This window comes from the organism of the source record quoted next, unplaced genomic scaffold, assembly GCF_019419815.1.
Source record: "Pyrus x bretschneideri cultivar Hongxiangsu unplaced genomic scaffold, Pyrus_bretschneideri_v1 Contig15, whole genome shotgun sequence".
Taxonomy (NCBI): Eukaryota; Viridiplantae; Streptophyta; class Magnoliopsida; order Rosales; family Rosaceae; genus Pyrus; species Pyrus x bretschneideri.
Window position 1 is genome coordinate 7,053,186 of NW_025999446.1, and position 14,381 is coordinate 7,067,566.

Here is a 14,381-nt window from a genome sequence, read left to right on the forward strand (position 1 = left end):
CATACTTACTACAATTGACAAAAGAGGGTTTAATTTGTGTGCGTATAATTCTCGCATCAGTCCCGTTACTTGATCTCTGAATGTTTGTTTTTTGTAATTTTTTGTTGATGTGATCTCCAAGCATATACAAACAAGTTTGACGGTTTGGATCGTTGAAATTAGTTTTGGAGAATTCGTATCCCATCAAAACGATAGATTGACTAACACTTAAGAGTTTATTTATACTTTCATTAAGTATAACATAAGATTTTGTGGTATCCACTTGTGTAAATATTTTAAATTGAAGATCGAATTCATTCATTGTATTCATATAGGATCAATGAATGTACCTGTAAAAAATCATCAAAATCGGAGTTAAAATAATCGTTAAATCATGATTTTTCGTTTATAAGCGTCGAAAAGTTTTGTCACATTACACTATCTCTGAATGTTTATTTTTTGCGATTTTTTGCTGATGTGATCTCAAAGCATATACAAACAAGTTTGACTGTTGGGATCGTTCAAATTAGTTTCGAAGAATTCGTATCTCATCAAGTTCCAATGGTGTATATATATATATATATACATATATATATTTATTTATTTATTAAGTAGATTTAAATCTATTTATTTTGTACGTATAATTGACTGGTACACGGAGTAGTATATCACATGTATCATTATAAAAATAGTGAGATATGTCATATGTGTGATAAAAAGTTAATAACTTAAATAAATAAATAAATAAATTTCTCACCACTTCTATTAATTTTCATTTTTCCCTCTCTTTTTTGTTTCCTTTTCAACTTTTCTTATAATTTTCACTTTTCCCTCCAACATCTTTCCCTAATTCCCTCACTTTTTTGTTTCATTTTCAACTTTTCTTATCATTTTCATTTTCCCTCTATTTTTCTTCAAAAAGGGTGGCAGGAATGGAATGGAATCAAATCAATGGATGCATCATGCATATTAATTAATAATTACTATAGTTTTTATAAAATTTAATTCAAAATTAAATATATATATATATATATATATAATTATATAATTATTATAGATAGTTAATATTTTGGGGGTATAATTATTATAATTATTATAGACTTTATAGTTAATTTAATATATATATATTTATTATAGTTTTTAGGGGTATAAAATTGTTAAATTAATGTATATAATTATTACAGCATTTTTTTTAGGTTATAAAATTATAAAAATAATATTCTGCTTATCGTGTATCGTGTTACCCACGTGTATACCCGAATCAACCCGTTATCTTAACAGGTGCTTATCGGGTTACCCGATAACGACCCGATTCGTTATCGTGTCGACCTGAACACCTGTTAATTTCGTGTCGTGTCGTGTCGGGTTATCGGGTCGTGTCAGGAATTGCCAGGCCTAGGATTTGTAATGTTAAGATTCTAAAATGCGCTAGGCATTAGTCAGGCAATAGATAGAGGTCATGCATTTAGCGGGCTTAGGTGATTTTTTTTTACTTTTACTTAAATTTAAACATATATAATAAATTGTCTACTTATACTTCATACATACTATACTGTGGTATATAAATTACAAAATAGAATGACATGTAAATTATAAAGTATTATAACTTGTTGAAAACATGAGGAACAAACATGTAATGAGTGTTCATCGATCTAAGTATTCCACAAGTCTCCTACATTTGATGAAAAATAAAATACAAAATGAAAGTTATTTATTTTTTGTCTAAGTGAGAGTCGCCACATAAGTGGGCTAGAGGGACACCTAGGCATGTGTAGGCGTCATTTTTTAATTTTACAAGCTTTGGGATTAATAGTGGCGGTGGCCCGCTTTGCGTCTAGGAGATATATATGCACCATTATGAGGGAAAGCGTTGGAGTAAAGTCAATTTTCCTATTTATTATAAATTTGTAATTGATAAGAATTTCCTTTAAGGGATTTCATGTACCTAAACATCTTTGTACTTTTATATATATTTTATATTTGGAGAAAAATACAACACAACAATTCAAACCGTAAAACTCTCACATAATTTTACAATTTTATATATCCACTCATTTGAAGAGAACATCAATGTCCAAATGACAACCATAACGAGTTCAAAAATGACAATTATAACGAACAAAAGTCACTTAAACAACTACATATTTCGCTTCAATAATTTGATGGACCACAGTTTTAGCCGTCCGGTACCTCTTCTAATGGTTGCCAGCTGCATTTGCATGTATACTAACGAAAACAAACTCAAAAATTATAAAATCGTCGCGGACAAAAGTCGCTCGAATAATTAACAAGCTCGCATCATTAAAAAGCACCATTAACAAAACCCAAAAAGCTAAATTCCAATTCTGCTGTAAATATATAAATTAAATTAAGGATGAAAAATTTGGTGATGGAATTTTACCGTCCTGTACAATGTCGCGTAATAAAGCTCTTATGAAGGGAATACATGTGTCAAGACTCTGTTGACAAATTCAAATAGATAAGAGAAGGGAAACACTAAAAATTAAAGAAAATTAATTTAAAAGATAAGAACAGAAGGAAGAGCAAGTACGATATTGAAATTGACAGCCCAAATTTTTGACTTTTTGCCATTGACATTATCAAGCAGAGACACCCACAATCCCCCAAACATCTATATATTTAAACAAAAAAATTACAAAGAATTCAAAGTAAACTGTTGAGAAAATGGAAAGAAGAATCTTGCATGAGTTTATAAAAAATCGGAATATTTTTTGTATTGTTAATTTGTTTTATGGTGAAATTTCAATTTCTTCATAGTATTAGAACATGTTGTCCTTTCTGTTAAGCCCAACAGCCCCACATGATCCACATCACCTGGCTTGTGTTTTTCACATGTTAGACTTCAACATTTGCTACACATGAGGGGAGCGTCTTGAGAATGAATCACACGTTGATGGGAGGAGGGATCTTGCATTGGCTTACAAGAAATGGAGCTATTCCTCTTATTGTTAATTAATTTTATGATACATGTCAACTTTTTCAGATAATGCGCGTGCTGCTAATTAAGCTCTAGTTATTACATAAATTATCCTAAACCCAATCTTTTTTTGTTAACCCAATCTTTTTATGTTTTTTAATTTTTTTGGTCAATAAACCCAATCTTTAATAAATGAGTTCATTGACTATACACACATAAATTATCCTAAACCCAATTTTTTGATAAATGAGTTCTGCATATCGTTTACTATATAGCTATGCTCCTTGTTGCTTTCCCTCATATAACATAGCTCTTGCATTGCTCAAGTAAAGAAGGACAAAAATGTATAAAGTAGCAAACCCTTCAGAGTATCTGGTGATCACCGGGATCGGAATCGACGACATAAAGCTTGCAAAGAAGGCATGGATTCTCCCCGGCCAGTCCTCCATAATCTTCGACATGTCCCCCGTCAACTATACCTTCGAAGTCCAAGCCATGAGCTCCGAAAAGCTCCCCTTCATGCTGCCCGCCGTCTTCACCATCGGCCCACGCATCGATGACATCCAGAGTCTCCACAAGTACGCCAAGCTCATTTCCCGCCATGACAAGCTCTCTAGCCACGTGAAAGAGCTTGTTCAGGGGATCATTGAGGGCGAGACTCGTGTTCTCGCGGCCTCGATGACCATGGAGGAGGTGTTTAAGGGGACAAAAGAGTTTAAGCAAGAGGTGTTTGAGAAGGTTCAGTTGGAACTCAATCAGTTTGGGCTTTTGATTTATAATGCAAATGTCAAGCAGTTGGTGGATGTGCCGGGGCATGAGTATTTTAGTTACTTGGGGCAGAAAACACAGATGGAGGCGGCAAATCAGGCAAGGGTTGACGTGGCGGAGGCAAGAAAGAAGGGGGAGATAGGGTCGAAGATGAGGGAGGGCGAGACGCTGCAGTATGCGGCCAAGATTGACGCAGAGACGAAGATATATGGGACGAAGAGGGAGGGGGAGGGGAGGATGGCGGAGCTTAAGGTGAAGGCGGAGGTGAAGGTGTATGAGAATGTGAGGGAGGCTGAGGTGGCTGAGGCAAATGCTGAGCTGGCCAAGAAGAAGGCCGGGTGGGCGAAAGAGGCGCAGGTGGCGGAGGTGGAGGCCGCAAAGGCTGTGGCATTGAGGGATGCCCAGTTGCAGACGGAGGTTGAGAGGATGAATGCCTTGACTAGGACGGAGAAGCTAAAGGCTGAGTTCTTGAGCAAGGCTAGCGTTGAGTATGAAACAAAGGTATCTAATATATATATATATATATATATATATATTTTTTTTTTTTTTTTTTTTTGCGTTTAAAAATAAAATATGCTACTCGTTTTTTTATTCTAAAATTTCTTTAGTGATTTTTTTTTTATTCTAGTTAGTTCACAATTTCTTAGCCTTTTTCTTTCTACTCTAAAATCTCGATTAAGTTAATTGAGTAGTGACTCTTTACTACAGTGGTAGAAAAGAGTTGAGCCATTGCATGACAGGATGAGTTTGAACCTCGCTAGTAGCTAATCTAACATCTAATCTAACAAAATCTATCGTTTGACAAAAAAATAAACTGAGCAATAATTAATCTCAAATCTCGATTAAGTTAATGGAGTAGTAATTATCTCAAATCTCGATTAAGTTAACTAAGTAGTAATTAATCTTTATAAGATCTCTATTTAATTCTCGAGTAATGCTAGGGAGACTAAAATTGCAAACTAAATGATGTGAAACCAATAGAAATGAGCACGTCCATTAACGCTTAACTAATAAACTAATCATCAATTTCCATGTCTTTTAGTTTCTAAATTGAGTCTCCCTAGCATTACTCTTAATTCTCTATATCTTAGACTATGATTAATATTGATGTCTGGTTTCTCTTATTAGTCTCAATATAATTGTCTTTAGTATGTGTCTTGAAGTTTCTCAACATATGAGTTGGTGATACTTGATTTTGGAATATGTAACTCATCTATTAGATGTTTTGGTTTAGAGTTTGTTAGAGGTTCACTAACATGAAATTCTAACTCTGTCACTGTCTCAACCCACATCATCTAACAAATCCATGCATATTGGAGTTTCAAAAGCTATTTTTTGTTGATGGACATAATCCTTCCCTTTGCTTATATCCATTAGTTCCAAATCCACACACGCACGCGCGCACACATATATAAATAGATTTGGAATTAATTGACGACGGTTGGTTGATTAGTAAAGTTATTGTGTCAAAGCTTTATCTAACAACAGTGTTCATAAACAAATTAAAGGTACAAGAGGCAAATTGGGAGTTATACAACAAACAAAAAGCCTCAGAGGCAATTCTTTTCCAAAGGGAGAAAGAGGCAGAGGCCAAAAAGGCATTGGCGGAGGCAGAATTCTATGCACGTCAACAAGTTGCCGACGGAGAATTTTATGCGAAGAAAAAAGAGGCTGAGGGACTCATGGCCCTTGGACAAGCTCAAGGTGCATATCTACGCCACCTTTTGGATGCAGTTGGAGGAAACTATGTAGCCATGAGAGACTTTATGATGATCAACAGTGGCATGTTTCAAGAAATTGCTAAGATCAATGCCGAGGCCATGCGCGGACTTCAGCCGAAAATCAGCATTTGGACAAATGGCGGGGGAGAGGGTGGTGATGGTGGTGCAAATGGGGCAATGAAGGAGGTTGCCGGAGTTTACAAGATGTTGCCACCATTGTTCAAGACGGTTCATGAACAAACCGGCATGTCGCCTCCGGCTTGGATGGGCACTTTGGAAAATTCCCACTCTAGCAACTAAACTCTCAATTGAGTCCGAGGGTACTTTTACATGTGTTGTGAATGAGAATTATCCGAGCGTATCATGATAAATAAATGTGATAAAAATACGTGTGTTGTAAAATTGAGGATATATGTGCAATGGAATAAATGTGAGAAATATATTTGGAAATTTTATGTAGTTTTTTGTTAGGGGTATATGGACGCTACTTGCATCCACACACCACACTAGGATGCACCACCTTGTCAATACTTTGCTACCAACGTATTTTTATCATATAAATTTAATTATCGAATTTTTTTTTAGCCTTCATGGAAAATCGTCTATCTAAAGTGTTAATCAAATGATAATTGTCTAGTCATATGTATGTATATAAAAAACATCGATTTGTTGATATCAAATGACATATTCAGGATACCAAGTAATAAATTGACTTGAGAAGTTTAACTCTTGTACAATGCACCTCCCTAATCCTTGGTTGGAAGAATATTTCTCTAGATAATACTTGCATCCCTTTCTTGTGGGATGAACTCATACCTTGACACATGTTACTTTTGTTTAAAAGAAAACAATCCCTAAATTCTAGAAACACTAATCTCTTAGGGTCCGTCCAATAACGTTTTACAAAACGAAATGACAAGAACGATGGATTCGAACGTGATTCCTTAAGGGCGTTTTCATCTTTCCAAAGCGGACGAATCGCTATTTTTATTTGTCTTTTGTGTTTTTCACCAACATCAAAAGTTAAGAGGACTTCGGTTAACCAAAACATAGGAGTTATCAAGTTTATGCAGCCACATCCACACCACACGATTTAAAATCAAAGGGAAACCCACAATTCCAATCAAGGGGAAAATCCCAACATTTGTTCGCAAAAGATAAATTCATAGGTAGGAGAAAGCAAATGTAGTCATTTTCGTATTCGATCATCAAATGACTCAACGGCTCTGTCCAAGCTCGTGCATTACCTATACATGTAACTTAATCATTCACAAAATGAATTCGTGTTCATATTTGTATAATTTGGTCATACGAGCAACTGAATTCAAGTGTATGACACATAGTGTGCAACCCAAGTTGATTAGCGAGACATGGCAATTTTCACCAACTTTTCTGTAAGTGGCATCTGTACCAAAAGGCGGCGCAGCTTTGTTATATACAGACTCAGTGTCTACATCAGCTCCAACCAGCTCTTTTACCTATTCCCCCCAATTGGGAATGTTTGCTGTGGCTTCATTCACCATTTTCACCAGGGTCACCTACACGTTTAAATTTCGAGACAAGATGGAATAAGCAGGGGCAAAGCAATATCAGTTATGTTATTCGCTAGCGTAACCAATTATGCAGAAGCACTACTACTACTAGGTGATGATACATACCACACTTTCTGGAACACCATGTGGAGGCATAGTAAGGTTTCTAGGCGGTGCGACAGTATCATAAGACCTTTTATCAAATCTCCATTCTCCAATTTTCCCATATGTTAGTTCACCCTGATATCAGAATATCAAAACCAGACATTAAAGAGCTGAAAGTATTCATTTGAAAACTGAAGACACGTATTGGGCAGTAAATCGAACTGTCAGAAATAAAATAAAAGTATACAAGAGCTTATCGAACATACTACCTTCATATTATAGTCACATCCATAAGTGTAATGAATTATGAACTTCTTGCCAATTTTTTTATCCCACGGAGGCTGATATACATCAGAAAAATAGTAATGCTGCTAAGTTAAACGGTAGTAGTAAATAATGAAATATGTAAACAAATCAATTAATCTTGTAGAAGGTAACAAATGGCTAAATTCAAAATTACGTAATAAATTGCAATCGAGAAAAGTTATACATTCAAAGAAAGAAAAGGGGTTCTAAACCTGAAGCATGAAGTCCTTGTATAAGATATTACCAACCCCATGGTGAGCAGATGCAACAGCATAAGCATACCTATATCATGATGCAAAACTAACTTATAAGGTCAAGGAGTGTTCTGATAACTAATTTAGTTAACCGGCTGTAACGTCATCAAAGAACTAAATTAACTAGTGAGAGCTCACATTTCAAGAACCCAACCAAAAGCTTTATCTGTCTCAGGATCCTTCTTCATTGCCAAAGAAACATTCATCCACGTGGGAGCAATTTTCTTGAGAGATTCCTAATATGATTTATTTTAAAAAGAAAAGTCAAAACACCATAACCCTAAAGATAACTGTTGTTATAACTGGGAGAGATGACAAGTTTAATACCTTCCCAACGATGACGGGAGAATTTCCAATGGGATCAATTTTAGTTATTGGTCCCTTGTCCTCAGGGAAGTATTTCCGGAGGACTGACTCGTACTTTTTCGGTTCAATGTAGAAGAAAGGAAATGCAGCTCCAAGCCCATCAATAGACAAGTTCGGTATTGGCTTGACAATTACATGATCGGGCTCTGACATCAGTATGTAACTGCATACACAGTAAGAACAGCATACATATAAGTCAACCCAACAGAAACACCAAATATGACCGACTTATTAAGTACCGAAACTATGAAGTAAAGCATAGTGCGTACTCTTCTTTGATGTCTGCTTGCTGAAGCCATTGCACAAATGCCCATGGTCGGTTGAGAACAATATAACCCTGTGATTGCACTATGCGCGGTGAGAAACTATTACAACGTAATTTCTTGCAAAATGACAGTCACAGCGGGTTTATACTGTGTCAGCATTAGATCTCATCAACTTAACTTCTTTCGGGTTCCGTAATTTACAACTTCTAGATTGCATAATTTAATCATGAAAGTAAATTCTGCATCACTATATTAGCAATGTCCCTAAAAGCAATCAAAATCTAATTTCTCCATTTGCATTTTTTATGATCAACCCAAAATTCTACACACAAAAATAACAAAAACCCATCTCCCAAACACAGAGGAAAAGTCCAAAATTAAGCTAAATCCAATTACCAGCTTCCAAAAAAAGCAGATAAACATATACAGATTAATCAAAATTTTAAGAGAAAAGCCCACCAACCCGATCCATTCCAGAAGGCAAAGGCTGAGCAATAAAAGTAGGAATTTCATCCATGTACTTGTCCGGCTTCCCATTGTGCAAGATCCTAGTGAACCCGCCCATCTCCGAGCCGGGTTCGTTCTGAAACTTCTTGAACCAGTAGTACATGATCCTGCACTGCCACGTGTTGTAGACGGAGTCGGAGGCTGTCACCGCCGTGTGGAACAGTCGCTTGGAGCTCCCCGATTTGCCTCGCGATCTGTGCATTGGCATCTGGATGATGGGGTCCACTGCAATCGACGATGATGATCTCGACGGACCGGGGAGGTCCTGCTGGAGTGGTGAATTGGCTGAGATGATGATGTTGTATGTGATCAGAGCCACGGAGAAGGTCACGAGTACGGTGAAGAAGAAATTCCCACAACCCATTTTTCCTCTCCGTAAAGCTCTCTCTCACTAAAAATGGCGACTGGAGAAAGTCGTCTGTGAGCTCATCCCAGTAGAGCAGGTCAAGGTGGTGGCTGGACATTTCATTTAGATTTTGCCTAAATGTTTTGGGCCTGGGCCTTAAGTATGTTAGGTTGGTTGGTTAGTTTAATCAAAGAAACTTGGAGAGGTTAATTATGATCTTAAGCAACTTCTAGATGCATTTAGCAACCTATTTATTGATCAAACGAGGTGTTAATGACGACTATTTTTGCTAGCATTAGCAATGGTTGGCCTTCCTATCCTTTGTACCCATATTTTGTATCAAAAATATACCCACCTCTAATGTTTAGACACGTGTCAACCTCTACTTAAACATGTAACATCAATGACGTTAGCTGCAAAAACACTCACAGGCACCGAATCAGAAGGAAGTTGGTGGTTTTGTAGCTACAAAAACCATGCTATTGAAAATACTAGTGGGTAATGAATGCCCACAGTATTGAAAACCTTGGTAGAATATTGATATGTAGAGATCATTTGTCACAATAATACGGAGTTGCTCTATAAATAGAGCACTCCGACTGCTAGCAATGGATAGAGAGCAGAGAAAGAAAGAGAGGAAGAGGAGAGGAGAGAATAAATAGAGTTATCTTTGTACTCATATTATTCAAATTATAATGAAAGCACCACTGCTGCTCGAGGACGTACTCCAGTCATACTGACTGTAGAGAACCTCGTAAATTTTGTGTCTTGTTTTATTTATTCCACTGTACACATATCGTCGATTTTACAACACGTTATCAGCACGAGAAGCTCTCATGTCAGTGGAAAGCACAACGCCATAAATCTGGTGAAGCACTATTTACCTCTCACCTCCGTCATCTAAAATCTCACAGAATAAAAGGTATGTCCATTTTTCGTCTCTCCCACTGCACCAGAAGCACCCCACCAAATTCCAGTGAGAATTGAAATTTACGACCTGAAGTCGTAACGAGATGAGAAAACTCGTACCTGACAACTGGTTTCCAGAGATCCAGAAGAATCTCATCAGACTTGGAAACCCAGATCACGTTGTTTTCGACGGATCTTGAGAACTCCCATGAATACTTGGTTGTTTGAGATGGTGATGGCAAGAATGAATCCACACAGGCCTCCCTCTCTTTTGCCTTCGTCAACCCCACTATCATCTATGTCTCTGTAGAGAGGTTCTTGCTTAATGATGCCATGTTCCCTGGATCATGCAAGAACAATGCCAGTCTGTAGTAGCCTTTTGGATTGAATTGAATTTGGGCAGCCTCCATAACTACCCAGCTGGCCCTGCGTTTCGAGACTGACAGAGACAGAGAAGGAAGAAAATAATAGAAAAAGGGGATTGATGGAATGGTAAGGCACATGAGAAGAAGAAAAAAAAAAAAAAAAAAAAAGGTGTTGACTGCACCCTAGAAAAAAAATATAAAGGGATTTGAATGGTGCACGACACCATTTGGTCAAAATAATATAAATGGTTTCTGTTGATGCATGGCACCATGCTGCAGAAATAAGAAAAGTAACAATAATAAGGTTTGAATAAGTGCTGACAAAAGAAAGAAAAATAATAAATAAAAGGAGGTATGATACTTCTTGTTATTTATGTGAATTGGTGTTGGTTTAAAACCCTTTCACAAGTTCTATTTAAAGCAATTTATTTATCATGGACGGTTTTACCACCTACTGCTTTAAGTTTTGATTTATGTGAATGGTGTTGAATTAAAGCCCTTGTCACAAGCTTTATTTACTTAAATGCAATTTATTTACTATGACTGGAATTACCACCTATTGCTTTAATTTATTTATTGTATTTCTTTTTGTTACGATGAGTACATACTGGACCCGAAGTTCCTTGATCAGATAAGAACTTGAAATTTCTTGATCCTCATCATATAAAAATGATTGGACCTGAAGTTCCATCAAACAAAAAGATCGGGCATGAAGTCCCTAGATCCTCAAGATCAGGACATGAAGTTCCTTGATGAGTACCTTAAGTTTGAAGTGTCACAGTGCTTCAACTTAATTGCAATAAAAGCCATAAGAGTCTCAGTCTACAGACTATTAAATGAGGACCAGAAATTCCTCATGTCCATACTCAAAATGGTTTAGCAGAAGTATTTATTAAACGGATGAAATTGATTACCCGCGCTCTGCTGATGAAAATGAAATTGCCAAGTTTCTACATGGGGACATGTCATTTTACATGATGCATTATTGATTTGGTTGAGACCTATTGACAACCATCAATACTTCTTAGTACAACTCTTGTTTGGGAACCAGCCAAACATTATACGTTTATGAGTTTTTGGTTGTGTTATCTATGTGCCTATTTCACTACCACAACATATTGAAATGAAGCATCATTGCGGATTAGGCATTGATGTTGAACATCATCTATCATTCAATATTTAGAACCCTTGACTGGGGATATATTTACCGCATGGTTTGCGGACTGTCATCTTGATAAGATAATTTTCCAACCATTAGGGGGAGAAAATAACATCGTTCTAGAAGAACGATGAGAAAATATCATTCCAGAAGAGTGATGAAAAAAAAACCTTTCCAGAAGAACGAAGAGAATTTGTCTTATTCACAAAGCAATCAATGTGAAAATGAAGTAAGAATAATTGAATGATGCAACGATATGCAAATCAAATGCCAAATGCATTTAATGATGCAACGAAAGTGATGAAATCACATATACTTGCTGCTAAAGAATTAATGTCCCTATTGGACAATATAGTGAGGCAGCAAATGATTTATCTATTGCACACCTGAAGCGTGGCAGACCCTCAAACTCAAAAGGTTCAGTCATTCAAAAGAAGAAGAATATGGCACTACCAAAACTATTGCATTCCCGAAGCATAAATGTCGCATGCCAAACACATGACAGTTGCCGCAAGGATACTTGTCTCGGAAAGGTCAATCCGCGGACATGGGAATATTGATGTCTCATGCATGAAGCATGATAGACGTATAGGTTCCAATGACTCAACTCCCGAAGTAGAGATTAAAATCCAAGCTCTATAATGCTCAAGAGGAGGTTATGATCCGCATTCTCTAAACTATGACTATCGTGGAAGAGATAGTGTAATGCCCTTGATGAGGTAATGGATATCCAAAGAAATGAAAAGCTTTTATGCATGCGCATGCACATGAGAATATGGGATCATAGATTGATGATAACCAATGGTAATTTTGGTTTTTACAAGTAGCTACTAAATTCATCAATGAGCTGTGTTGGTATTAAGTCCCGTTCTTTTTCCATCAACAAAATTATGGGCCAAAATGGAGAAAGGCAATTCCATTACAATTTTGTAAGAACATGGAAAAATAGACCTATATACTTGAATACAAAACAAATAGCCAAAATGATGTTGAACCTAGAAGGTTACATATGGGTATTTGTAATTCCGTGAAATACACTCACATGATATGACACATGGTTGTAAAGGAGTTCATATAAATGGAGAATTATATACGAAGGGTTATGAGTCGTCCACATCATATCTCCATAAGTAAATCCCTCAAATATACATGGAAGCGAATTGCTCTGTATCAATTCTAAAGGAAAATGTGTCATGAAGTGTAGAAAATCCCTGAAGGATTCAAATTGCTTGAAGTAAGCCCCAGAAGGGTAAAGTATAAAATATGTACTCAATACAATGGATGGTATAAATTGCCTTAGTGAGTACTTTCATTATGGTATTGTTGCAACATATTAAAATCTCTTGCAAGAGTTAATGATATTAAATTGGGACTCCTGAAGAGTCAAGAAAGATTATGAAGTGTTGAGAGAAATATTGTATCGAACTGCAGAATCGAACAATTTGCCAACACGAATCTTATCCATGATGTTTATGATATTAAAGAATCATATGCATTGAAGGTTATGAGTTGAATACTCAAATGATTTAGACACTAAGAATGATCATTTATCTTCGCGAGAGTAAAGATAAATTGATATTTGGTTCAGAAATACCACATCTTAGTAAAGTATATGCTTTATTGTATTTAGCACAATACACTGAATGAAATAAAGCTTATATATTGATATCTTCGAGAAATTACATACACATGAGTTAAAACAAACAAACAGGAGGGAACCTTTACAAAGGTTGCTCATGTGAAGCCTCAGTACTCGGAAGTACCCCAAAAGGGGGAGACACCAGGGGTTGATTATTTGGAGTCTCAATACCTGGTGGAACTCCAGGCAGCTGAGACAATGGATGTCTTTGAAATAAAGACTCGAACCCCTGATTGTCATTTTGAACCCGACCTTTGGATTCCAGGAGCTGGTCGAGCTTTCTTTTCATGCTCGTAGAGTAATTATTTGCAAGCATGTGTAACGCTCTATTCTCATGCTTGAGCCCTTTAATCTCTTGTTTAAGACTTGCCACCTCAGCCATTAATGATTCAACTTGGTGAGTTCGAGCAAGTAGGCGCTAGCCCATATTAGATACAGAGCCCGCACATTGAACACTGAGAGCCAATGAGTCTTGAACGGCCGCTTCATCAAATCGGTTTGAAAGGATTCTGTTATCCTTTGGAGTGAGAAGATTCCTGGTTACCACTGTAGCAGTTATGTTATTCTTTATCACAGAGTCCCCAACCGTAAGATGACCATTAGAAGATGAGAAAGATGGGCGCCATATGTTATCCTGACGCTGCTCGTCTGTATCACTTCTGAGACTCAAATCTAAGCAAATGTTAGATGGGCAAGCCACTTTCAGAAATGATGAAGGAAGTCAGATAAAATCTCAAAAGTGCAAGAAAGGAAAATTTCTACAGGCAACAATTTTCTGAGTGTTTCTGAACAAAATTGATATCTCTATAAAAAGAGGGGCAACATGACCACTTATTCAAAAATCGAAGAGACACCAATTTTCGAATTTCAAAAGCTGGATTTCCCTGCATGACGTCTGTCAACATTTCTCAGATGCAATCTCAGCTCTTAGATATCATGTGCAACTTTGTCAAAGATCCCTGATAAAGTTGAAAACACGTGAATCTTACTGTTCTAATTACACCACAGTTGCTGACAAGAGTAAAGGCATAGCACTACTACCTGCTATTGGGAAATCCCTATATATGTCAACCTCTGTCCTTCATGGCAAGGCAGAACTGAAAAATATCTAACTCTTCCTCATCTCCGAGAATGCATTTTTCACAAAGTATCTCGAAATACTCAGTTTTCTTCATCTCCGAGAATACTTCTACAAACAAGTCACACCAGAGCAAGAGTATC

At 36.7% G+C, this 14,381-nt stretch overlaps 2 protein-coding genes across 2 annotated transcripts; one reads left to right on the plus strand and one right to left on the minus strand.

Annotated features, from left to right (window-relative positions):
- The first annotated feature begins 3,244 nt into the window (after positions 1–3,244).
- LOC103952466 (flotillin-like protein 4) lies at positions 3,245–5,859 on the plus strand. Its single transcript, XM_048580513.1, has 2 exons — positions 3,245–4,186; positions 5,194–5,859. The coding sequence occupies exons 1-2, from the start codon at positions 3,260–3,262 to the stop codon at positions 5,704–5,706; spliced, it is 1,440 nt and encodes a 479-aa protein (XP_048436470.1). The 5' UTR covers positions 3,245–3,259; the 3' UTR covers positions 5,707–5,859.
- A 646-nt stretch (positions 5,860–6,505) lies between these two features.
- On the minus strand, positions 6,506–9,121 carry LOC103952465 (hydroxyproline O-arabinosyltransferase 1). Its single transcript, XM_009364049.3, has 8 exons — positions 8,699–9,121; positions 8,239–8,306; positions 7,931–8,132; positions 7,742–7,839; positions 7,562–7,631; positions 7,313–7,384; positions 7,065–7,178; positions 6,506–6,944 (listed from the first exon to the last, which is right to left on the minus strand). The coding sequence occupies exons 1-8, from the start codon at positions 9,104–9,106 to the stop codon at positions 6,885–6,887; spliced, it is 1,092 nt and encodes a 363-aa protein (XP_009362324.1). The 5' UTR covers positions 9,107–9,121; the 3' UTR covers positions 6,506–6,884.
- Positions 9,122–14,381: the final 5,260 nt, after the last annotated feature.

Excerpts from the sequence above, each read along its gene's own strand:
- LOC103952466 (XM_048580513.1), top strand. The coding sequence starts at position 3,260 with ATGTATAAAGTAGCAAACCCTTCAGAGTATCTGGTGATCACCGGGATC. Across the intron at positions 4,187-5,193 it reads GCGTTGAGTATGAAACAAAG|GTACAAGAGGCAAATTGGGA; the intron begins GTATCTAATATA and ends AACAAATTAAAG.
- LOC103952465 (XM_009364049.3), bottom strand. The coding sequence starts at position 9,106 with ATGGGTTGTGGGAATTTCTTCTTCACCGTACTCGTGACCTTCTCCGTG. Across the intron at positions 8,307-8,698 it reads TGCCTTCTGGAATGGATCGG|GGTTATATTGTTCTCAACCG; the intron begins GTTGGTGGGCTT and ends GTGCAATCACAG. Across the intron at positions 7,632-7,741 it reads TTTGGTTGGGTTCTTGAAAT|GTATGCTTATGCTGTTGCAT; the intron begins GTGAGCTCTCAC and ends ATCATGATATAG.